The sequence below is a fragment of the Cheilinus undulatus genome, linkage group 5, assembly GCF_018320785.1.
Source record: "Cheilinus undulatus linkage group 5, ASM1832078v1, whole genome shotgun sequence".
NCBI classification, from domain to species: domain Eukaryota; kingdom Metazoa; phylum Chordata; class Actinopteri; order Labriformes; family Labridae; genus Cheilinus; species Cheilinus undulatus.
In genome coordinates, this window is record NC_054869.1 from 35579614 (window position 1) to 35606396 (window position 26783).

Below are 26783 nucleotides of genomic sequence, written 5' to 3' on the forward strand. Positions count from 1 at the left end.
ATACACGGACATCTCGCACACATCAGACACACACACACGCACACACACACACATTCACACCAGCCGTTATGCTAACCAAAACACATCCTGATTCTGTCTCCTTAGCCTCTCAGTCAATAAAAACATCCATGATATCCAGGAAGCAAAAGGGTAGAATCCACTGCTGAGTGTCTGAGTGTCAGATAGTGTTTCCTATAGATGCTGTGTGTTTAGGGGGTGGGCTGCTGTTGCTTCGGCGTCCCTGGTAGCCAAACGTGCTGCTCTCCCCAAGCTGTACCTAAAGCCTGAGAGGACTGCACTGTGGACGGGGAAGAGAAAGCAACAAAACACGGAGCGGAGCGGCAGAGGAGTGGAGATGAAGCTGGGAGCTCCCTGTGCTGTGTGCAAATGTGTGCTCAGCATACTGATTCACCTGCACTGAGACGTAAACAAAAAGATGAGGGAGATATGAGAAAGATGGAGGAGCGTTTGCATCACAAGTACAACATCTAAGCATCCTTTAGAGCTCAAACTGTGGACAAGCTTCTCTCAAAGTCAGCCTGTGTTGACAGAAAATGTCACCTTGTAGAGAGCCAATTAATATTGATGTCCTGACTAATTTGGGAAAGCTTTTAATGCTATGTAATCTGAGAGGGAGGGTTGTAGCTGTCAGTCTATTAGACAGACAGAGAAAACAACGTCGGATCAAAATATTTAAAGAGCAAATTTAATCCCATAACATTGCTAAGCTTCAAATTTCAGTTAAAATGTGGGACTCTGGAATACTTGGCAACAAATTTAGAAATACTGTAAAAGCATTATTTTGTTTTTAAAGACAAATAAATGCTCTCTATCTATGCTTCATTTTGGGACATTCTTTTTTCAAGAAGTAAATAATGCAACATCTTATATTACTTATGTTAAGGTCTCAAATACGTGACATCTACTGTGCATCAGTGTCAAAAAGTATTTCTTTAATAATATTTCTACAGGGGTAAGCCTTCTGAAAGTTATTGTTTTTAACTTTTTTCATCTTTGAAATCAAATAAAATTTACTACCACCACCACCATGTCAAATACTTGATCCTGATTGGTCAGTTACGCATACTACTGGTCAGCTATCCCTCCAGAGATCCCCAGCTAGGGTAGCTGCTCCGATCACTGACTCTGGAGGACTAAAGCCAAGTGTACAATGTGCAATTTCCAGCCAATTCAGTCACAAGACTCACTCGGAAGTTGGGCCGATTTTTTGCCTGAATATGTGTAGTTTGTTCTTCAATGTCCAGGCTGACCAAAGTTTGATCTGACTGGTCAGATTGATATCTGGCATGTTTAAAATGTTTGGTTGTATGACTGCAAAATTCCCATAGTGGGAGCAGAACCACTAGCAGAATCCCTAACTTTTGGAAAAAATTTCTCTATGCAAACTGTTAGATGGTGCCTAAAATAACTGAGACAACAGCAGAAAACGGAACTTCCATCACTAGCTGATGGAATATTTGTTATTAATTGGCTGCTAGTTGTGTTTGCTTCTCATGCTGTGTGGATAAGATGAGAACTTTTTAAACTGCTGTTTACTATTTTAGCTGTTCAGATGAGATACTAGAGCTGACTTTTAACCTCCATCTGTGACTTTTCAAAGGAAACTTCACTGATATTTCTGAGTCTGCCCTGTATTCACTTATATACTGTAAAAACTAATGTCAATTTTACTCAGAAATCCTGAGTTAAACTAACTTGTATACAATATGTATACAATTCATTTTAAACAAGTTACTTGTAATCATTTGCCTAAAAGCTAAAGAGCTGATTATTAAAGTTTACTTGTTATAAACAACTTAAATATTTGGAACATTTTTCACTGCACTATGACACCAAACAGTTAAAGATGGTTCAAAATTAAGTTGTGTTTACTGAAAAAAATCCTAAACATCTATTTCAACTCTAGTTGAAATAGATTAAATCAATTTTAGTTTCAAGTTAACAGTGCTCAAAAATTTAAAGTATGATTTTTCATTATACTCAAATCATTTGACTTTCATCCCCTAATCTGCATAGTTTTCCCGGAATGCCATTGGACATTAAACTCTTTTGCTGCATAAGTGAAGTTACAACTCAGTTAAACAGGTCCCACTTAAGGGGGGGGGGGGGGGTTACTGGTTCAGTGGGTCACTAACAGCCATTGTTGCACATGGTTGCTTGTGAAATGGTAACCTAAATGTCTAAAAAAATAAAATTTTTCAGTGAGTACAACTTAAGGTTTTTTAAAGGTAATTGGTTACCTAAAATATTTTGGATTCAATGAACTTGTCAGGGTTTATTGTGCACTTAAAATAATGGAATTGGGAGTATTACACACTCAAACTCGATGATTTAGCTTAAGTACTGCAAACCCAAATTAACATTTGAATCTCAGTTTTGAACTTTGAAAATAATTAACTTAAAGTAAGTATGGCACACGTGAAATAATAAAGTTAGCATCAGAATTTATTACTCAGAAATATTAGGTTACTGTAGTTGCGGCGCATTTAAAATAAACAAGTTATTGGAACTGAAAAATGTCAAATTTAGTTTACTTCTTATTTCTGAGGCAACGAGTTTCCACATTAATTTTTAAAGTGAGCATTCAGGATGTGGCTGACCGTCTGCTCATACAGTGTTGGCACATAAATCATGAGCGTTGATTGTGTGCCATAAACAATTTAGTTGCACAGTGTGAGCTTACCTTGACTGATACACAGTTGGCTTGTGTGTGCCCAATTTGACTGTCATGATATCAATCTGCAGTAAAAAGTCGGAATTATTTTTCTACTCTTTTTTCCAAATGATGCAATTAAAAAAGAAAGACAAAGCCACTCTCTCTGGAGTGCACAGAATGATTATACAGGGATACAACCTTACCATTACATAGTGATACAAATAAGTTTGGAAATACTTGGGCAGCATGTCCAGGTGGTTGGAAATATTGACCTATATGTTATTAAAAAATAAAAAACTATTATCGTGCATTCCCTATGTATCATATTATGAATTTGTCAATGTTTAAGAAATGTAGATATTTATTGAAGGTCAAAGTATAAGAATATGTTGCAGTTGACAAAAAAGTTGTCAATCCATGCAACTTTCACAGCACTGGGTTACATGATTAATTTGTGAGTCTCTTATTATTTAAAACAGTTATGAATAGTCTGAAAATGAAGATAAATACAGTGTATTATGTTAAGTTGGTTTACTGATTTGAAAATGTATACATTTATTTAAAGTACTGAGTACAAGCTCAGGATGTGTTTAAAGACAGGATGTGGTTAAATAATGGTGCGTTTACAGCATCGGGTTGCATGTTGAGTATTTCAGTCACTGAACATTTAACAAGGCAATCAAATTTAAGACAAACATTAAAGATATTATATTGCGCAATGTTTTTGAGTACGCAGATCTTATTACTTTTGATGCAGCATATCGAAGAAAATAATTGTTAATATATTCCATCTCTTAAGCCGTCCTGCCTCCTCCTGTATTCCCCAGTATCCCCCCTCTCCTCCTACAGGTTCTGACATATCCCCCCTCCTCACTCCCTTCACTACTCCCCTTCCTCTCCCACACTCCTCGTTTCCTCCACTCATCACTGAACATCCTTCCTCCACCCCTCCTTTGTCTCCCCTTTCCTCTCTCGGTCTCCCTTTCTCTTCTCTTTCTCCCCCTGTCTCTATCCCCGGTGTGGTGTCAGTGGCTGGGGTGCTACTCTTTCTGACAGCGACTGCACTGACGTCAATGACATTCTTCTCATGCTTAGTGCGACATCAGACACCGGCGCTCCGAGAGGCCACTCTGCTGCACAGACGCAGGGCTGCAGCCAAACTACGTACCGGAACAGCTCAACGGTGAAGTCGGACTGTGAGAGGAGGAGGAAGTAGGAAGAAAAGCACAGATACAAGGAAGAAGAGGGGTAGAACTTAAAAAAGAGCACTTTTGTGATGGTTTTTTATAACTTAGATTAATTATTTGTATTATAACTTAATATTAATTGAAATTTTAATGTCTTATCTTTCCTTTATTACATTTTTATTGCTCATTTTATAACTCTATAAAGGACTTTCAGTCGCTCCCTTTATAACTTGTGCTCTAATTTGGCTTGAAATAATACATTTTCACTGTTGTTGTGGATATTTGCATGATATGGATAAATAAAACCAGGTACAATATTGGTTTTATTACCTCGACATTGCCCGTTATGGAGAGAAAGAACCGTCTTGTTTAATTATTTTAATTTCTGCTGTTTCATGGGAAAATTCAACTTAATATTACATTTATTTCAGGATTGAAACATGGCCTTAGCTATGTTGTTTTCATTTGCAATTCTAGGAAGGAAAAGTAAATGCAATTACGCATCATGGTTTCTCTCACACTATAATTGCCTTTTATAAAACTTTAATGACATTTTGTCTACCATAAAAGAGATCCATACTGTGTAAAATGACCTATTATCTAAGACTGAGAGAAAACGGCTTATTAGATAATGGATGATATGGATGTGGAATGACACAGAATGAAATACTTTTTTGTACTGTGCAGCACTTTTAGGCATTTTTGGGCCAAAAATTGAGGCTAAGGTAAGGTGTAGATGTGGCGAGTAACCATCAGACAGGAAGGAGGATTGACACAACCCCAGTTCTGCTCTGGATGTCCTTACATATTACCAGAGGCAGGGGAAAATTATCTTTTGAAACATTTACAAAGTCCACATCTTTCAGGCAGAGTAAGAGGTGGATGTGGCGAGTAAGCACAGCCTAGGGCACACACTGGGGCCCATAGTTGGGTCGCAAGAGATTTTTTTTGGGGTTGCCTAATTAATTTTCAGAATATGTTTCCTACAATATTTCATGCAATAATTATGTTTGCAGCACAAATTATAGCCACATGGGGGGTTATAAACCTCTCCACCATAATGAAACACAAAACAAGGCTCTACCAGCCACAGGATGGCAAAAGAGCTACAGTCATGGTTATTAATGCTAGGCTAAAAGAAAAGAAATACATTGTTCCAGACCAGACAGCCACTGAACACCAAGCATGTGAGGAAACCTAAATGAGGGCAGTGAAGTGGCTTTTTCCAAGCTTGTAAAAAAGAGAGCACAAGGTCAGGTTGAAACTGAGTCCAGAATTAAAGTTATCCAAGCGGTGCAGAAGGAAGATCTGATTAGTGATAACATATGGAAAACAAAGTTGTTCGGTCACAATGGCTCCACTTGTAAAAAGAGGGTCAACAGAAAAAAAGTTTGAGAAACACTGCTCTAGGGCAGTAATTCCCAAAGGAAGGGTCACGACCTCCAAGGGGTCACCAGATATCTCCCAAAAAATAAAGACTATTTCAAAATGATTAAAAATTGTATATTTTACCTTTTTCTTAATAAAAAATATGTGCATAAAATGAGTTGAATGTAAAAAAAACATGTTAATTTGGTGTGATTATGCTGAAATCAAAGTAATTTAAAAATCCTTAAAATGTAAGTCTACACACAAGTATTCTTGAATGTGCATGGCTGTGTTCAACTACACTTTAACCACCTTCAGGCACAGCTGGGTCCCCAGTCTCTGGCACTGGAAAGTTTGAGAACATCTGGTCTAGGGTACCATCCAGGTGGGTAGTAGGGATACCACTTGCCCCTGGTCGTGCTGTGGATGTCCCAAGGGCCTGAAAACTGCTGGTGGTGTCCAGACATATAACCAGGGGTGAAAAGGCTTGGAGATACCGTCGAGCTTGACTTTGGTTGCCAAGTGACACATATGTGTCTACAAGTGTCGAGTTTACTCTGGCACATCAGGCACCATGATGAATCCTTGGCACCCTACATGCTTAAAACTTACACACATGACTGTATTTATACGTGAAGCTGTTGGACCTGGACACTCCCACTTTAGCTGGGTCCAGATATTCCTGAAATAGGATTATTCTGTTTCTTCCTTTTTACTGAGCTCTTTTGCTTGTAAAAAATAAATATTCAGAATGCCATGTCTGTTCAAACAAAACTTTTCTTTTTCTTTTAAAGCCAGAATCTGAAGGTGAAATATCACAAAAATATCTAAAATTCTCATCTTTTTTCTGCACAATAACTCTGACAGAAAAATTGCTAAAATTGTAGGAGAAGATAACTGAATTATAAGGCAAAGAGGAGCAATGAATCCTCACTCTTACCCTTCTTTAACTCACTAACATCCTTTCTCCACTGATCTGATATACTGAGTTACTGTGATCAGACTTCCATTATTTTCTTTATCAAGATGCAGGACGAGGTAGTCTCCGCCTCAGCAAGCCTTTGCATAACAAGTCGTCACTTCCAAACAATGCTTGTGACTCACAGCTGTCACCACTTTTTAGAGGGGCCCATAATGACTGAACATCAGTTTGATTATGTTCTAAATTTGGTAAAATGTCACCTCCTCTTTTTATATATAATGTACTGTATAAATATAAAGGTATTACATCACAAAGGTGATTCTTAAGTGGAATAACAAGACAAAGAAAGTAAGGAAGCAACCAGGCTCCTTGAGTTATCTTCTCTTATAATAATGGTAAAATAAAAGTTGTGTAACCTCCTCTTCATGAAACGTCAATGCTTGTGGCCAAGGGATAATTTTACTCAACTCAACTTAGTGGCCCTATTTATTAACGAGGAGGTTTGTTCAGACTTCAGCTGGATCACAATCCTAATAATAATTAAAAAGAAGACAACATTCTTCTGTCGAACTAAGATTGTCTGTAGATGACTGTCCTCACTCTTCTTAAAGAGAAAACTGTGGAGCATCACCTGTCGATCTCTCTGTCTCTGTCATTTTCAGGACATCTGAACAAGTCAGGCTCGATAGAGGGTGGCATGTATTATATACAGTGGCTCTGTTGAACATTCAGGGCTCAAAGGTTTTCTGAAAAGGTCTGTACACCTGGACAGATGTTGATATGTTACCTTGCAAGAAGCAAATAAAGGCAGAAACTGAGAATTTGCAGACAACAGCACCTTTGTCAGGTCAAACTTCTGCAACTGTTGTTATCTTCACAGTAATTTACTGAGGACTTTACAGCAACCAGGCTTTAGGAATATATGATGTCTACAAAGGGCCATAGTGTCTAAATGTTACAGAACGTAATAAAACAATAGTTCCTCTCCTTTGCTTCTTCTTATGCTCAGCTATGTAGGTCATCTGTATTTGTTTTCTGACAGAGTTTGAAAAAATCTTCATGTTTGTTGGGACTGTTGTTTGTTTTCTTTCAGCCTTACATTTCTACATTTTAAGTTGAAAGGCCAACAGTTCAAATCAGGTTTTGGCTTTATGTTAGTTTTAGTTAGGGATGAACAGTATTAGGTATGTGCCACTATCTGATATACTGTTTTCTCTTCTTCATCGTAGCAAATACCAACATACAGTATATCCAAGGTTTTTTTATTTCATTCAAAGAACATAAACTTTAATCTGTAAACTTCTGATACAGATGTGATGCTGATAATATCATGCATACCCAGTTTTAGTGTATTTTTCAAAATCGAGCTTAGTTCATAGAAACATGGAAGTCATATGCCCAGCCTTGATCAGCTGACGGCCAATTATCCCCTCCCAGCTCCCACAGCCAATCACAGCTCTTTCTCTCAACACTTTAAATATGATGTACTTCTCACTAAACCCTACTTGCTTTAATGCTGGAACACAATGCTGCTGGCAAAGCTTCACCTCCTCCACCCAAGCCTCCTCCTTTATTGCATCCTCAAATTCAGATTCATACTATGGGTTAATTGTTTCTGAGCTAACTTAACTGTATTCAATACACATTGTTAACAATGTATCTATCCATTTGAGGGTTTCTAGCTATGCGCTTCATGATAATTCAAAGCATGCTGCTGGGCTAACCCAGGGAGCATCTTTTAAGCAGAGCCTTCTGCCAAGTAAAACTAGTTATCAATTTTGCAATAAAATGGTTAAAAGTAGGACGAGAGTGTTACTAAACGAACTATATTTAATGGGATTTTTTTTTTAGCTCAATGTAGATTGGAAAGTTGAGAAATGTTGAGGGAAGTTGCAGCCTCCACTCTTTAGTGCACGAGCTTTAACTGCTATTTTAAATGCTATTCAGCATTTACAAGTGGTATATAAACTCTAAGGGAGTATCTATAACACACTGTTACACCTTTCTGCGCTGGAGTAAAAGCATTTTATTAGCAAATGTCATTTAATTTTATCAAATTGTTATAACAAAAAAATGTTACACTTTTACAACATCAGCCTCTGCTTCTGTGTGCTCACAGAATAATTCACAGCAGTATAAAACACTTAAAGCTGCTGACAACTACATTACTGTAATTTATGAACCAATTTCTAAACCAAACACTGTACAGGAAAGATAAATATTAGGACGTCTAAAGATAAACTGTCCCATTTACTGCTAACAACACTCATAATGTTTTATTTCCATGGCTTCATCAACTCCTGATTCACACACAACATATATGATCACACATATACACCCACACACAAAAACATAGGGCATACTGTGGCTTTACCGTCCTCCAGCTGTCTACGTACCTGTAAAGGTGGTCTTGGTGATGGGTGGGGGGTTACACATGGGTGATCTCCTGTTGTAAAAAAAAAACAAACAAAAAAAAAAACATTCAGATATGTTCTTCACAGAATAAACAGTAGTTTCCCTCAGAAAAGAACAATCAAAAGAGGTCACTTATGGGCATGTGGGCTGCACTATACAGATGTCAGTGTTGTTGTAGTGCTCAATATGAGCAGCAGAGGGAGCACAAGGCCAGACTGAGGAGCTTTGGATACAGTATGTAGGAGCAGCATGTGAACATCATCTGAGTCATAACGACTGTTTAAAGGTTATGATGTGCTGGCATCATAAACATTGTTGTCAATAATACAGTCAGTCCTCTGAGTATAACAGATTCTGGTACTATTTAGAAAAAAAAAATTACTGTTAAATCTGAGAACTTACTTATTGGACGCTCTGTCTTGCTGTAGATTAGTTAATGCACCAAAATTGTTTCGTACTGTCCTCAAACTGGCGAGAACCTAAAGGGAAAATAATGGATCAGGGTTAAATCAAACAGAGTGAATCAAATCTTACCGTATGCAAAGGAAAAAATAATAATAAGAGCACTTACCTGTGCAAATGGCGTTACAATCATATCGTCACCATGACTGAAAGACACAAAGGAAACAGCAGCGTTACCAAAAAGATCAGAATAAGGCTTATCAGTGAGTGTGATGACACATATAAAAAGCTGTACTTTAGTATTGGAGTACAAAAATAGACAAAATAGTAGAAAATAAAAAAGCAAAAGACAAAGTTAAAATATAAAAGAAAACAAATGGACAAAATGTGCAAAAGGAGAGGTGATGTGGCTCTATACTTGCAACACTAGGTGTGCGGTTTAGACAGAAAATGAAGTCAGTGTGCACTGATGTATCATAAAAGTATATTTTAGTCAAGCATTGAAATCATGATGACAGTATGTGTCGCTTGTTGGAGACTGGCTTTGGGTCCAAACAAAGAAATAAATTGTATTTGCATTGGACAGAAGAGGAGCTAACTCTGAAAAAGTGAGAGTAGATAAGGAGAGGGAGGAATGCTGGTTGTCACGTCAGATTAGTTTCAGTGCAATATCAGAACTCATCAGCAATCTTCGTCTGATAGACCTTTGAGCCTCTGGGACCGTAAATGAATTTTTCTCTAGTTCCGGTGAAGCCAGTAGTTAGCATGGAAGGACTCCATATAATATCTCCTTTCCTGTGTTTTTTTTACATTCACACTATAAAGGCTATAATTTCTCTTTTACCCTGGAGTAGCTCCAATCATCTGATAAGTCTCAGAAAGATAGGTGACTTTACCTTAGCAGTAAAAGCCAAAAAAATAATGTAATGTAATTTTTACACTATTAAGGTATGACTAAGTTTGTAGCAGGCAAAGAAAGTCAACCCGGACATCCCCCTCCCCATTTAATCCTAAGGGATTGCGAGGTGCTCCCAGGCCAGACTGGATAATCCCTCCAGTGGGTTCTGGGTCTGCCCCGGGGTCTCCTCCGAGTTGGACGTGGCCAAAAGACCTCCACAGGGAGGCATCCTGATAAGATCCCCTAACCACCACAACTTGCTCCTTTCAACACAGAGGAGCAGCAGCTCTATCTCGAGATCCCTTAGGATGTCTGAGTCCTCACACTATCTCTAAGGCTAAGCCTATCCGCAGGAATCTTGACCGCTTCTATCTGCGATCTAAATCTTTCGATCATTACCCAAAAGGCATTACCAGAGGGTTGGAACATAGACTGACTTGTAAATCAAAAGCTTTGCCTTCTTGCTCAGCTCATTCTTCACCCCAACAGTCCAGTACAAACCTGCAACACTGCTGCACCAATCTGCCTGTCAATCACACGATCCATTCTACCCTCACCAATGAACAAGACTGGCTGTGCTTTGACGCAGATTTTCATTCACAGAGTCAAATATATCATCGTGACAACACAGTGGATGTGTGGTGAAATGTCATCAACACGGACAAAGTTCTGCCTGTTTATTGCATTCAACAAGGAATGTCTTATCTGGATACTCCAAAGCTGGCTAGTACATGATCCATCAGACTACAAATGGAAACAAGAACTCTTAACACAGTGAAAATCAGGATCCATATACAGATCAAAATCTTTATGTAGAATCTATACATAGAGATTAATTTCAGTGTGTCTGACGTACTCAGTAAGTCATGTTCACTTATCACATTAGAGGCAGCTCAGGCCTGAAGTAGGATTGTACATCTTCACTGGTGTTTTTATTTAATTACAATTATTTTGCCAGTGATTCAATTCAATATCATAATGCATCATAGAGGGTTGCACGTCCAAATTTTTGTGCTGCACGTGGCTACCTTGTCCACAAGAAATCATAGAAATATGACCTGCTTTGTCATTATTTAGATAATGTTTTAGAAATAAATGTCTTTATATTATCCAGCCATGACTGGAAAATCAGCAAGCAATGTCAGTAAGCAATAAACCATTAAGTTCTGTCACTGCATTGATACAGACTTATCAACATCTGATCACAAAGCATTTCAGAAATGATTCATTTTAAAGACACTGACCCATTGTGTTTAAGAATTTAAGAACAGTTTAAGGCCTCAGAGACATAAAAGACAAGAGTCACTGGCATTACTGGGGGAAGTTAAGTGTAAATATTGCAGTTAACTGAAAAATATTGCCAGTGTTGTGGAAGATGATTTAACTTATACTTCACCTTTTACATTTTTAACACAGTCATCCTTTCTCAATATGATCAGGAACCTCTCTGCTCCAGTTCTCTGTCCTCTGACTGGAGTGAAAAGGCTGTGCATCCATATTTATAAGTAGATTTGGTTGTTTTCCTTGAGATCTTGACTGATATATACTTAATGGATAGAAGTATTTGGCCACACCTTTTAATTACTGAATTCAGGTGTTTCAATCAGAGCCATTGTCACAGGTGTAAACAATCAAGCACTTATCCATGTAGTCCCTATTTGCAATCCTTTGTGATAAAAATGAGTTGTTCTGAAAAGCTCAGTGACTTCAAGCATGGTCCTGTGATCGAGCTGTCTTTACAATAAGATGGTTGGTGACATTTCATCTGAGCCGCATATTCCACAGTCAACTGTAAGTGACAATATTGGAAAGTGGAAGTGTTTAGGAACAAGAGCAACTTGGCCAAGATTGGAAGATCGTGTCAAATCACAGAGTGGGGTCAACAACTGCTAAGGCACATGGTGCATACAAGTTGCCAACATTCTGCTGATTCCATAGCTGAGGAGTTCTGAACTTCCACTGGAATTAATGTAAGAACTACAACTGTGCAGTGGGAGCTTCATGGCTGATTTCCATTCAAGCCTGGGTGAGTCTGGGTTTGGGAGAACTTTACCTGCCTGACTGCACTGTGCCAACTGTGAAGTTTGGTGGAGGAGGGATAATGGTATGGGGCTGTTTCTCAGGGTTTTGGCTAGGCCCCTTATCTCCACTGAAGCCTGATCTTAACGCTTCGGCATACCAAGACATTTTGGACAATGCTACGCTTACAAGTTTGTGGCAACAGTTTGGGGAAGGCCTTTTTCAATTCCAACATGACTGTGGCCCAGTGCACAAAGAAATGACTATAAAGACATGGTTTGATGAGTTTGGTGTGGAGGAACTTGACTGGCCTGCACAAAGCCCTAACCTCAACCCCATCCAATACCTTTGGGATGAACTGGAATGGAGATTGCGAGCCAGATCTTCTCATCCAACATCAGTGCCTAACCTCATAAATGCTCTACAGAATGAATGGGCACCAATTCCCACAAAAACACTCCAAAATCTTGTGGAAAGCCTTAAAAGAAGAATGGAAGCTCTTATTGCTGCAAAAGGGAGGGAAACTCTATATTAAAGAACAAGTATTTAAATACAATGTCATTACAGTCCCTGTTGATTTAATGCTCTGGTGGTCGAATACTTTTGTCCATAAAGTGTATCTGGTTAGTCTGGTTTAAAAGTATCACCTTCTTGTTAATGACAGTTTCATTTCTTGTGACCCTGAGGATTTAACTAAATATCCTGGGAAATAAAGCCATCTTACTATGAGATGACATGTTAAATAAGTCAAAATCTCAAGAAAATGAATAGAAAATCCTAGTTATCTCATGAAAATGGAGTAAGAAAAATGTATGGATGTATAAGCAGGGCATCTACACCAAATAAAGTGGACTAGGTTGGGTGGGATTGTATTTTCAGACTGTAACTTATTAATTGAGGGAAGTCAGGTAAAGTTTTTTGTTTGCTTTTTCATTGCTGTGATTCTCAAGTCTTCATTGAACACATGACTCCAGGAGTCTAAGGAGTTTAAGAGCCTTGCTCCTTGTAAAGGGGGTGAGCAGAAATACTCAGTCACAATTCCAGCTGATGGAGTTTTATCCAGTCTGAATCCTGCTGACCTCAGAGCTACGCTGTGACGGTCAAGAGTCTGTCAACATTTGTTCACCTGACAGGAGTGTGTAAGTGTAACAGCTCTCAGCCTACAGCTCTGTTATGTAACACTCACAGTCACATGAACTTAGATGCCTGATGTGTAAGTCAAGGGGAGATGAAAGGCCTGTCATGTGCTCCTATAGCAGGACACATGAGAAAGTATTTAGGGTTAAGATGACAGGCTGTATAGGCCGTTTAAGGGGGATGGAAAGAATCTTTACTGAGAGATATGACAAGGGGTCTAACCTTCAAAGCTTTTTTAGGATGCAGGAAACAGCTCAGAGCTCTGATTTTTTTATATTTTGGATCAAACAAGCCTTGCGCCCCCACCTGAGTCCTATTACGTCCCCTCAGGGGTCAATGACCCAAGGTTGGGAACCAATGATATAAGCAAAACAGGCCTTATTTTGATGGGTTTGATATCTTGAAAAAATATGTTTATCTGGACATGCCTGTTGAATGTAGCCTAAAACAAATATTCCTTTCACTACTATTTAGACAAAGGCATTTGCTCAGATCAGACTCTTTGCAGTGTAAGCCTCTCAAAATCAGAAAAGAACTGTACAACACAGGACTAAAGAAAACTTGTGTTATACTGGTTTTCAGCTTTAGGTAACTGGATTGTAGGTGGAGGTCAAAGGCAGATTACTGGTATAACACTAAAAAGCAAAAAACAGCAGTGCGGAGGAAGTCTAAGGTTACTGCAGGACATCATTTTTCATCATTTGTCTATCTTCAGGCTGCATTCAGTCAATATTTTTTATATCCTGCAGTGTGCATTACATGTAACAGGATAGCCACCAATGTGTGAGACAGAAGGAAAGCTCTATGAACATGAATGCAGCCTGGAAGAAAGCAGCTGGTTTGTGTTTGTAATGTGTTCTACTATGGCTGTGAAGAAGCAGGGGGTCAGTGTTATAAAAGACAAATGATTACACAAACATAAAATGTAAACCTAAGAAATCAGCTCCAAAATCCTGCCAACTGTTCCTTTGAGTGAGTTAAGCACGATGGACGATTTTGAAAGAAATAATCAGAGCCAAATAAACTGGGCATGTAAATATTTTGTGACTGACCCCCTTGTTTATGCAACTGGATACGGCTGAGAATAGGTGTGACACCACACAATCAGCTGCTGGTCATGCACACTTCCCATCAGGGTAAAAGCAACCAGCGTGGCAGCTTTAAGACCTGCTCTGTTAAACATCCAGCCGTGACACACATTCAGAGAGGCAGAAAGACTGAATAGCCAGCAGAGGAGGGGCGCACAGCAGTGATAAAAGAATTTTAAACCTCAATATAATAACAGTGAAATCTAAACAATATCAATACCTGTTTGGATACCATGGCAACAAAAAACAAGTCTTAGGCATCAAATATTAGGAACTGTTTTGAATTCAGTGTTTAAAAATTGCAAAACAAACTCTTAAAAATGTGGTTAATTGCACGAATACACTGAAATGTTGCCAATATGTTTGCAAACTTTGAACAAGTGATTCTCAACTAGTGGGTCTGGACCCAAAAGTTCCTTATATCCATTGCATGGATGTTTTTCAAATTCATCTGGAAAACCTCCCTTTAAAAGCAGCTGGGGAGGGCAGGACTTTTGCAAATTCTCAGAATGTGATGAGATGGAATTTCTTTCTGCCACATTAATTACGAGCCAATCAGAGGGACAAAAAATGGGTTAGCAGGAATGAGCAGCTCTGGTAAAAGCCTGAGCTCAGCAGGCAGGCACTGCCATAGTTTACTATCAGCGGGAATTGGTGGTGGATAAAACTCATGCTGGTTCCAGTTCTGATAAAACTGCCACCATGCTAGGGCTGCATCCCAGCTTATCGCTCCCCCGGTCGCTGCCATTGTATATACCAGCTTACCTGTAATTTCCACATGACTTTTTGCTTGTCCTGCAGGATGTTGATGTAGTGTTTAGTTTAGTGGTGATTTACAGTCGGGAGTTTGTGCACTGTGTTGTATTTTGAAGTTGGCCGGATACTTCGCATGTTTTTCTGGCTGTTCCAGTCAATCGGATTGACGAGGTATGGCAGTAGCCAGCACTGAAAACAGACCTGCAGCATATCTCCAATGAAGCGGACTGAAGTGGCGCTTCTGGGACGTGCCAGAGCAGAACCACAGCATGGGCAGTGGAACTGCTTTGATTGAATGGAGAGTCACCGATTTGTTTAGCACGGCGGATCACAGGACAACAAAACCCCTCCTGTAACTATTATAAATTCATGCTGAAGTAGAAAACATCTTTTCTGTCATGACAAGCTTTCAGTGCTTTAAATGCTACACCAGCAGCAGCCAATACTATCGGCTTCCAGTACCACTAAACCGCATCCATAGCTATCACCTTGTTCTCCTTAAATGATGCTGTTGGTCTTATTGGTTTTCAGACCAGGCACAAACTTTCAGATTGACGCTTTGCAACATGGATTTGTCTGATGACAGACATGGAATCTGGCCAATCCCTCTGCTTTTGCAAGGTTAGGAACCATTTTCAATAGGTTGCACAGGTTTGCCTGACAAAATATAGTCTCAAACAGTTTCAGGTGCTTTTGAAAATATTTGTTTGTTCCTGTCTCTTGGTTGAGTGAACGTATAGTAATTAAAGACTTCAGCACTTTTAGACATGATTAAAACAACCCGGACTGTATAATTTAAAAACATGTGGTACAATGGGGAGTGTTTGGGTATGTTTCTTTGAAGACTCATGTGGCAGAAATAACACAAGATTCACTCACATGTCACTGGCAATGGAGGAGTTTCTGGACATCGACTTCGGCGAGAGGTCATATTCGCTGTCCGAGCGGTACAGGAATGACTCTCGTCGTTGGCTGTGGACAAAGTTGGCTTGCAGAATGAGGCCTGAGCCTGGGCTGGCCATTGGATCCAGGGGACTGCGACCTGATGATGTGCCATTGTCCACATCGAAACTGCATACAGAGAGAAAACAGAAAAAAAACAAAAAAACAAAATCAGAATCTGAGGATGTAAGCTTTGTGATATAATGTAAAGAAACAGCACTCCTTGTTGGAAAAAAAATTGATAAATAAATTAATAATTCCATCACCTGCTGCCTGCAACAGATTATTTTCAAGGCAACATGATGTGACTCAACTCTCCACATTTCCATAAATTACAGGCTTTTTACAAACTTAAATACATGTTAGAGCTCTTGGTGACTGAAGAGATTGCGTATGCATTGACCCATGAATGTCATTTTTTCCATATGTTCTCTGCTGATGAGCTGTGAAATTCAAAGCATAACACGACATGCCTCCACTGTACATGACGTGTGAAGTGCATGAATATGTGGGCCTTATTACATGCTCTCCACGTAAGCTGGCTGACGTACATTAGCTTCGAAGCTTAACTATTTCAATTATAATCAGAGACTGGCTGATTATCCGTCTGCTTATGTCAGGTCGCTCATTGCCACACTTAAAGCAGCCATAAAAAGTAACCTACATTTGACCACAAGGCTGCAGGGAATACCTCTGCTCCAACGAAGACACTGACTCACTCTTAAACGTCTTTTCATAGCAAGAGACAGCGTCTCTCAGCGGGATGTCATGATGAGCTCCTTAGTCTCCTAGGTGATTGTTCTCTATGGTGATGACTAATGCAGGCCACCACAGATATCTGCTTCACTGAGGCTATCAAGCTGTCCCATAATCCTGTCTGCTGTGGATGCTAAGGCCAAGGGGGATCCCCTGAAGTGTGACACAAACACACTGAGGCATGACGTCCACTTGTCATCATTCTCATCTTCACTATGTAACAGTCAATGATGCACAGACAGCTGTTTCAAATCAGGATTACAAGTTTTACTACTTTTGCATGTATACGTGTGGATGCTGTTTACAGAGTGCATTTGTGCTACAAGCTTGAAAAGTCATGTATTTATTACAATTATTTTTCATCAGTCAATCTCAGTAGGGGGAAATGATTTAAAGCAATTTGTGTATTTAAAACCATGCTATTATTACTTTTGCTGTTACAATGATTTGGAAAGACACCTCTCTATAGAAGGCCTCACAGCTGACAATGCATATCAGAGTAAAAACCAAGCCATGAGGTCAAAGAAACTGCCTGTAGATCTCAGAGACAGGACTGTTGCAAGGCACAGATCTGGGGAAGGCTATCAAAAAAATGTAAATAGTAAAAACCTTAATCAGATACTCCTGAATGATGCTCACTCTTGATAAAAATATAATAATATATCATAAAACATAAGATCTCACTCATTGTTTTTGGATCAGTTAGTTTCTCTACACAGTGTGCATGAGCTGGGGGAGGATGTCTAAAAAATTTTCTACAGTGAGAGTATGCACAGACATCCGGTTCCAAAATACATTCAATCCTAAATCAAGGCTATCCTTCGAAATAAAATCACAAAATAATGACATGCAGGATGGCCAGAAATTTTTTTAAAAGAAGACACCATATCAGAGAAAACGTTTGCAGTCTTTGTCATTCCTGTGCCCACATTCACACTGACTAAACAGATGTTGTTTTTGTGCTCAGCTGATTTTTTTCCAGTAAATGACACTGACTGACCCACATATACAGTATTCTCTTGGTTTATCTTTGTGGTTGGTTGAGGTTGTTTATTTTTTTGACATTTGAATACAATTTTTTTGCAGTTTGATGTGAGGTTTCTTTTGCCTTTTTGAGTATCCCACGAGACAAATGTCCCACATTCCAAAAAAACTAAACAAACACTAACACTACTGAAGCTTAAATAAACAAAGCTTTATGATTAAAAGTTAAAACAAACATATGCCAGGAATTCAAAACTTTGACACCCTTACCTCAACCTAGAAGTAAAATATGCTTTGTCATTAAAAAATAATTGTCCTGAACAACAAATGATTTACTGACCTAGCAGGTGCTGGTTATTATCACCTCTATTTGTGTTTAGCTGCCTTCATTTGTAGGTTGTTAGAGTGGGATGTTCTTCATGGTTGCCTGTGTTTTTGAGAACAATCCAATCAAAGAGGAGGAAGTCATTATTGTTCTCACATCAGAAAAAAAGCAGCTATTTTACTGTGTGTGTGAACATGTTTGACACAGCCACAGACACACAGGACATGCCAAGCATATTTCCCACCACAATTAAAGGCTCTGGCTGTGTTATCTCTGTGATCTCTGCGAGGAGCGGCAGATATAGTGAGTGTGAGGTTTGGTTGTGGAACGGGATAGCTTGGACGTCTGCCTGAAGACTGTGGAAGGGCAAACGTGGTGTCCTGATCGCTGTGCCCGTCTCACTCTCTGACTCTTACACTGACGTTCACACATAAACACACATTGAGTACTCTGCCACTTCAGTCCTGAAACTTTTCTCTGTGGTTTGACTTTTCTTATCCGAAAAACTTCACCCCTATCTATGCCCATTACACAACATATAAACAAGGCTTTAACTACAGTTAAAGCTACAGTAGGCAGCATGACTTCACTAGACTTGATTGAAAAAACAAAAACAAAAACATAAAAAAACACGTTAGGTGCTCTTTCTGTGCCCATGAATCCTCAAGTCTGAATCAGAAACTAAAGTCGTCTACATTTACTGCATATATTGCCTAAACATTTTTATTTCTTTATATTTTGTTCATATTTGCAATTGTGTTTCTTTGCTGTTAGACTTCTGCTCTTTGTTTTTTGTAATGCTGCTGCCCCGTCCTTCTCCTCGGGATGAATAACATTTTATAAATTGAACTGAATTTGCCAGTTAAATACTGACACTGAAACATTTTCTAGCTATCATCACAATTAGCTGTAATGTATACCTTTATAATAATGTTATATAACTCTATAAATCCATGATTTTAGCACTTAATCACCGCCTAGCAAATGTTTATAGTAGCTGTTTCCCTCAATCCCACTTTCCAAGCTCAGCACATGTGTGACAAACGGCTGTTTAACATTAGTCTGGTTCTGCTTAAGGTTTCTGCCAGTTAAAAGGCAGTTTTTCCTTACCACTGTTACTTTGCTAATGTTGCTGAGTGCTGTGCTCATGGTCGATTAATGTTTAAGGCCTCTGTAAGGAATATCATAAAGCATACAGTGTAGACCTGCTCTTTTCAAGAGTGTCTTGAGATGACAGTATTTTGAATTGATATATCGATTGTTAGAGTGATCGGGGCCAACATTTTCTGTTGTCTGACAGTTTTGAAATGTGTATTTTTTTCATTGAAATACTTCAAAAGATCCTTTTCCTGTCCTTGAAACTACTGGTGGTCAAGTTCCCATACATCAACAGCACAGAACGAGACAGTGTGCTATTAAAACATCATTTAACATGAGAAAAAAGGAAAAAGAGTACAGTGAATTCATCTTGAATCTAGCTACCCCTTGAAGTGTTGAATCATAGGCATGCTAATGTAAGTAATTATCCACACACACACACACTGTAAGTGATTCATCTGTTGTCTCTCCCCAGGTGTGAAACCACAGACCCCATCAGTGACGTGACCGTTCACATCAGAAAGGCAGTTCAACTCCTTCTACAGCTGTTCTGCGTCTGATAAGTGTGTGTGACAGTGTGTATCATGTTTGAGAACAAGACAGAGTTGAAGATAACAGATAGGGAGGGAGTGAAAGTGCGAAACATAACACCTAGCATATGTTTGGAAGACCGATTCATTATCAGACTTGATCTGACGTCACGGCTGACATAGATCTCAGCCAAACCTCTGACACACAACTCCTCCCACTATGTGTGTGATTAACTGTGTGTGTATACAGTTGGACTCCTCAGACACGCCTTCTTGGGAATGACGGAAATGTTTTTCACAACTATGCTCAGGTATTGCAACAGTTTTGACATCACAGCGGGGTGTCTGTTTATCTTAGTTCTGACACAAAGGAGCAGGTGCTGATGCACAAGCATGAGTAAAACTTCTCAAAGCCCCTATGACGGTGTTGTGAGGAACAACAAAAGGCACGAGTTAAACTCACAGGGGTGAGGGGACTGTGGCAAGGGGAGGTCATGCCAGAGTTACTTACAGTATATGCAAAAAAATGCCACAGCTGAGCTGATTATGGACTAATCCACAGCAAAGTGGTTATTTTTGGGAGGAATAGAGAGTAGAAATTGACACGCTTCAGTAAAGACGGATATTAACTTCTATACATAAATTAAAATTGCATAAGAACGGAAACTGCAAATTGCAGACTTTCAATTGATATATTAAAATCCATGAAGGTGTAAACTGGGACATTATTGACTAACAGTTGATATTAACAAAGATCAAGAAAAATAAAACCAAAACTACACTGGTAGAAAGCGCTCTAAGACATTTTTGTATTGGGTGGTCTTACTATACTCTTGTGAGGCCTGGACTAGAGAGGCTGGATTGCCAACAAGTGACATTTTAAGCCAGCATCTCTTCCTCACACTTGAAAAAGTATTCACCCCCTTGGATGTTTAAGCCTTTTACTGACTTTATAAATCAATCATGGTCAATATATTGTGGCTTTTTGAGAAAAAATACATAATACCTCTTAAATGTCAAAGTGAAAGCAGATTTCCACAAAGTAATGTCAATTAAACACAAAACTAAAATGTAATGCTAGCTGGTGCTACTGGTCTCACAGTTAGTGAAAGGGGGATCAACCCTAACCCTAACCCTAATTGCAATGAATAAGTCTTAAGTGATTATAGAATAAAGACACCTGTGTCTGGCAGGTCCAGTCATTGGTTAATAAAGGTGAAGGTGACTACTGAGAGAGGCCAACAAGACACCTGTGACTAATCTGTGGTAGTTTCAAGCGTCAAGTTTGAAGAGACTGCACACAACAACTGTTGCTCGGATTCTTCACCAGTCAAGGCTTTATGGGAGAAGGGGAAAGAGAAAGCCACTGTTGAAGAAAACTCATTTAATCTCCACAGGAGTTCACCAAAATACATGTGGGAGACTGCACGGTCAAGTGGAAGAAAAGTTATTTGGTCTGATGAGCCCAAATTGGTGCATTTTAGCCTTCAGACAAAAAGCTTTATTTGGCGGACACCAAACACTGCACATTACCCCAAGCACACCATCCCAACAGTGAAGCACAGCGGTGGCAGCATCATGATGTGGGGATGCTTCTTGGCATGTGGCCCTGGAAAGCTTGTGGAAGTAGAACATACAGATTGTGAAGGTAGAATCAAAAAAAAGGGTAAGCGTCCAAGGGGGTGAATGCTTTCTATAAGCACTGTATATCTACTTATATTGTTACTAATAAAGCCTGAAACCACTTGACTAAAATACACTGCAGAAACAGTGTTATGTGAGAGTTGAGAATGTTTTTTTCCCAACAACTGCAACTTGGACAGGTATGAGACAAAATCAGCAAAGGAGGTACTGCTTTGTACAGGGGGTGCACAATCATCAAAAATTACAGAGAGAAGATGGAAGTCCCATTTCTCTTGATGGGTGAATAAAAACTGACATGATTAATTCATTTTGTCAAGAGCAGCAAATGAATATCTGTATTTGTAAAAAAGAAAATGGGTTGATGGCTGGTCTTTCTAATGGCAAAGGTCAATATTTATCTAATACTGAGTTAAAGTTTACTTGGACATGAAACAAGCCAGATAAAATGGTAGTATTACAGCACACTGAATGACATGCTGTCTATGTGATGCAGCCTCTACAGCCCACAGCGACATGAGGAGATAAAAAGTTGGCCTGTGGGGACAGAGTTTCTCACAGGAGTAGAGTTTCATGCTTGAGTTTAGAAAAAACAGGGACCGTTTGTTAACAGATGACCTTTTAGCTGCAGTGTGATAAAGCATCTATGGTTTAAAAATGTAAGTAATTTACTGCAGTTCAAGATCACTCAGACAAACAAGAGCTGTTATGACTTTACTGATGCTGCTGGGTTGCATGCCTGTGAACACCTCAAGGCTCATTTTAATCTCTCTGTTTGCCTGCAACTCCTCATGACGCCGTTGCTCTCTCTTAATTTAAGACACGCACACATACTGAACTGCACAGATCAATGACTCATTCATTTTCATACCCTAGGACACTTAGGCAATTATAAACACCACAGGAGTTGACGCGGCAGGCCTGTGAAGAGACGCATGGAAGACAGATCAGGACACAAGTGTCTTTGATAAATGATCTGCTGAGGTGAGGACAGCCAGTCTCTGTTTTACCACCACTAATTCAAATGGAGGGCCAGAAAACGGCAAACAATATACAACATAATGAAATAAAAGCCAGATGTTACTGCCTCTTTTAAAAGTGTGACCAAGCACAAATAACAACCAATGTTTAAAAGAATGCCAAAACATTTGGTACAAATGGATCAAGAATGTGGACACAGATGTGTTTGGAAAAAGCTGGTTCATGTTGAGAGCCGAGCATTGAAGCAGAGAGGGAAGACGACACTCGATTTATTTTAGAAAGCTGTGAGGACAGAGAGGGGTGCAGGTAGAGGAAGAAGGGCAAGGAGAGACATGACAGAGCTGTGTGTTTGTGTGAGTCTGTGTAGGTGTTTGTGTACATTTAAGTGCCTCTATTTATGAGGATTGAGAGGAGTGTGTTTCCTCTGCGTGCTATTGGGGTGTCAGTACGTGATCCTGAGCGTGTACGTGGTAACCTTGACTATGTTCTGACTGCCAAACAGCAACTCATGAGAGAAGAAAATATGGACAAAAGGTGACACGGAAGAGTTTGGACGTACAACACATGACTGACAAGATGTTTTGGTTTGCAGAGTTACAACACGTCTGCTTTACAAAGGGGTCAAACCAAAAGAAATGCTAAGATTAAGAAGATATGTCATTTTTATGTACATGGTGTTTATGTTTTTGTATTAAAAGTGTGTTATGCAGTTTACAAAGCGTGATGAAATGTGCATGTTTTTATTTTTTGGTTATAGTATGGTATGTTATTAACTATTATTAAGTTAAAAGTTTGAACTGAAAAGTACAAAAAGTAAAAAGTGAAGGTTGAAGAAGAGTTCTGTACTCAGAACTGCGGGATCGCCGGTGATCCCATGCATTGTCCACAAATTCTCGGGAAACATAAGATCTCTCTCGGTAAATTCTGATCGAAAGCTTACCATTTTTTCAATCTAAGGTTAGATTCTGGCATTTATATCCCTTCCAGAACATTTTTAACCCAGGTGCAAAGAGCAGTGTTTTTCAGGGCTTTGATACTACAAATCCACATTGCTTAATCCACGATAAAATGACTATTTATTACATTTTTTGTCTACGAAAACTTAGCAGCCTTGTTATCTGTCCATTTTGACACAGAAAGAAAAAGACTTCATGTTAGCCCGTTTACCATCATGATGCTCCAGTATCTTCTTCTATTGTTTTCTTGGCTATAGTGAGCAATCAGGACCAGCCCAAAATAAAAAAGAGGCAAGAAAGTTATCTGCTAGTTTGAAAGGTAAGAATAGATAGTCCTCTTTGGCTTAAATAATGAAAAAAATGTTTGAGCTCCTATAAAGGAATTCATGCACATTTTACACACTGGAATACCAAATGTGTGCAAAATGTGAATTGGTGTGAAATAAACAATCGTGATACTTTCTGTTGTGAGTTTGTTGGAAAGTTTTTTTATTCATTCTCCTGATAGGCAATGCCTGACGTGAAAAGGCTTTGGCATTGTTGATCTGAGTTGGAAATACAAAATGTTCTATGAGATTCAATTTCAGTTTTGTCCTTTTACTTGGTATTTCTGGCCATATAACTTTGATACATGCATCTGACATCCTTGTAGCCCACATATTCTGATAGTTTAAGTTGTCCTGAAAAAATAAAAGTCTATAACTTGATTGTGCTTGAAAGGGTTGAGATTATACAGGAAATTTAACGTAAAACACACATGGACCAAAAATAGCAATACCTGGCTTGGGATTCTAAAGGTTTACCTCCTATGAAACCTCCTATACAAAGTATTTGGGAAAAGCAGGACTCTTAAAAAATTCTCAGAAGGTGATTGGACGAATGTTCTGTCCATCACATTCATTATGGGCCATTCAGAGCAACAGCACAAACTGAGGTAGAAGGCATGCTCAGTTCCCGTACTAACCTGAGCTGTACAGGCTAGCTCTGCCATAGTTTATGAACTTGTCAGTGGGTAAAATTTATGCCGAAGTCTATAAGGAGATGTGCAGAAACTTTGCCAAGAGAAACTGGACAGACAAGGAATTTTGCAAACCTATCTGCGTTGCAATGTTAGGTACCTTATGTGAAACCGTTTAGAAGTGTGTTAGATAACAGGGTCTAATAACAATCTTTCTTTAAGAGATTGAAATGCTGTAAGTCCAAGAGTTAATCACTGTTCAGTTCGTGTGCTTCTCCTCTGTTCAACCCTAAAACCATTCTTCCATATGAGGTCAGTTCCTGGGAAGAGTATCACTTTTATGTATTCAGCTTCTAAAGGTCAAGAGCACACATCAGTTAAACTTAAACAGTATCATCACATCAATATTAAAACCAGCATGTCTTTACTTTTAATTCTTTTAGATCTCAGTGCAGCATTGGATACCATTGATCACAGTACTTTAAATAGAGCATCTTAGAGACTGGGTGGGCATCAGGGACACTGCACTTAGCTGGTTTTATTCTTATCTTTTAGAGCGAACCTTTGCGGTCACCATAGGTAAACACTCCTCCTCTACCCTGACCTGTGGTGTACCGCAAGGTTCAGTTTTAGGTCGGATTTAATTTTCTATTCATATGCTGCCCCTTGGTCAAATAATCCAGACACATAAAGTCTCCTTTCACTGCTATGCAGACAACACACAGATATACCTGCCGCTGAGACCAGAGGACCCGAGAAGTCTAGCTGCTGCAAAAGACTGCCTGTTTGATATTAACTGTTGGATGGCCCAGAACTCTCTACAACTAAACAACTGCAAATCTGAAATAATTCTCCTCAATTTACAAAATTCCTCAAACATAATCAATAACAGCCCAGGTTCATTTTCATCAAATACCAAATCAACAGCCAGAAATCTAGGAGTTCAGTTTGATTCAAGCTCACCTTTGCAGCTCATATCAATAAAATCACACAACATGCTTCTTTCACTTATGCAGTATCTCCAAATTAAAACCCATCCTCTCCCAGTCAGACATGGGAAAAGTCATTCACACACTCATTTTCTCCCGTCTAGATTACTGCAGCTCACTTCTCTCCAGTATTACCCAAAAATCTCTTTCCCGCCTCCAACTGGTCCACAATGCAGCAGCTAGGCTTCTAAAAGGCTTTAACAGACGATCTCCACTTATATTATTACATTATTGCTTTTTTTGCTGTTTTACTGTTGTTATTATTATTGTTACTATTAATTCTTTACTACTTTTTTTTTTAGCTTGTTTAATACCTTTTACTCTTCTTATTCCTGTTTTAATATCTCTTACTCCTCTTGCTGTTTTGATTTTCTATATCCATGATCTTAAGTTTTTAATTCAAGCAGTTCTTACTGGTTTTAGCTTTTACCCTCTAGATGCTTGTATCATTTTAGGATTTTTCCTCCTCAGCCTTATTCTTTTACACTTATTCTTCCTTTACAATTTTACTTCTCTTAATGTTTTTACCTCTAATTGCTCCTCTCGTACTTGCCTTTTAACACTTCAGTCCCATTGGTCTCAGGTTCTGTGGTTGGGTTGCTGTGTTGGCCGGGTACTTGTGGGTTCTTATGATGTCTTTGTTTTAATGACATCTCAGGTTGTCTCAGCTCAGGTGATGTCATGTGAAACATTTCAAAGCTCTTATGACTTCCATGGATTTTTATTTATTTATTTATTTATTTTTATTTATTTAGATTTATTTTTGGCCTTTACTAGATAGGACAGTGGATAGAGTCGGAAACAGGGAGGAGAGCGGGAAGAGACATGCAGGAAACAGTGCCACGGGCCGGACCCGAACCCAGGTCGCCTGTGCACACGGCACGCGCCCCAACCACTCGACCATCGGCGCGCCATGGATTTTTATTTTTAATAATGTCTCAATAATATTGTTGTTTGGGCTGAACGTATAGTTTGAGTTTTGATCTGATTTAGGTTCTCTCCCCTTGAGTGTTATCTTGTTGTTTTGTTGTCTTTGTCTTTCTACATTGCTTTTCTGCGTGTCAAAGCACTTTGTAAAACCTTGTTTTTAAAAGTGCCATCTAAATAAAGTTATTATATTATTTATTATTATTTACAGAAAATCTGAACAAGGAAGAGCTCTTCAGAGGAAGAAACAGGCCTGGTGTAAGTAAAGAGACATTAGAAAGACCCTTGAAAGCCTGACAGTAAAAGTTGTCCCACTGATAGACACTCGTCAACATCCCAGACAAAAACATTGTCTGTATGAGGGGACATGCTGGTATTTATAAACCTCTAATTCTCAGCAGTCCTTTTCAACTTATATGGAAATTCAAAGAGGCCACTCAAGAAAGCATGAGCCTGAGATAACTGCGCTGTGACGACAGGCAGTGTGAGCTGATAACTGACTGACCAAGACTCATATCTATCTAGCAACAATCTCAAACATTTATCTTAATAACATGTTCACAGATGTTGAGAAAAGGAGCAATGTAAACACAAATGGGCGCAGATTTCAATTAACACCAGACAAAAGGGTTTTGCTGGATTTTTAAAAAGACTTTTTGCCATTTACATTTTATACACAAATTACAGAGTGGCTTTAATTAATAAGCAAGATTTAGCTCAGCTGCAAGTGCTGCAATAAAAAGAGAAAGTCTTGTTTGCATTTAAGAAAAAGTCTGTGTTGATGTTTGCCCTGTCTTCTGCTCTTCTCTGTTCTGCTACTGGTTTTT

At 39.0% G+C, this 26783-nt stretch overlaps 1 protein-coding gene across 6 annotated transcripts in view; it reads right to left on the reverse strand.

The window, feature by feature from the left end:
* Nucleotides 1-26783, reverse strand: part of pde4d (phosphodiesterase 4D, cAMP-specific) — a 386351-nt gene that overhangs the window by 32495 nt on the left and 327073 nt on the right. For all 6 annotated transcript variants that reach the window (XM_041787609.1, XM_041787610.1, XM_041787611.1 and 3 more), the window contains 4 exons: nt 15749-15940; nt 9141-9177; nt 8972-9048; nt 8551-8600 (listed from right to left, as the gene is read on the reverse strand). In XM_041787609.1, the coding sequence (XP_041643543.1) occupies nt 8551-8600; nt 8972-9048; nt 9141-9177; nt 15749-15940 (356 nt within the window). The remainder of the gene's footprint in view (nt 1-8550; nt 8601-8971; nt 9049-9140; nt 9178-15748; nt 15941-26783) is intronic.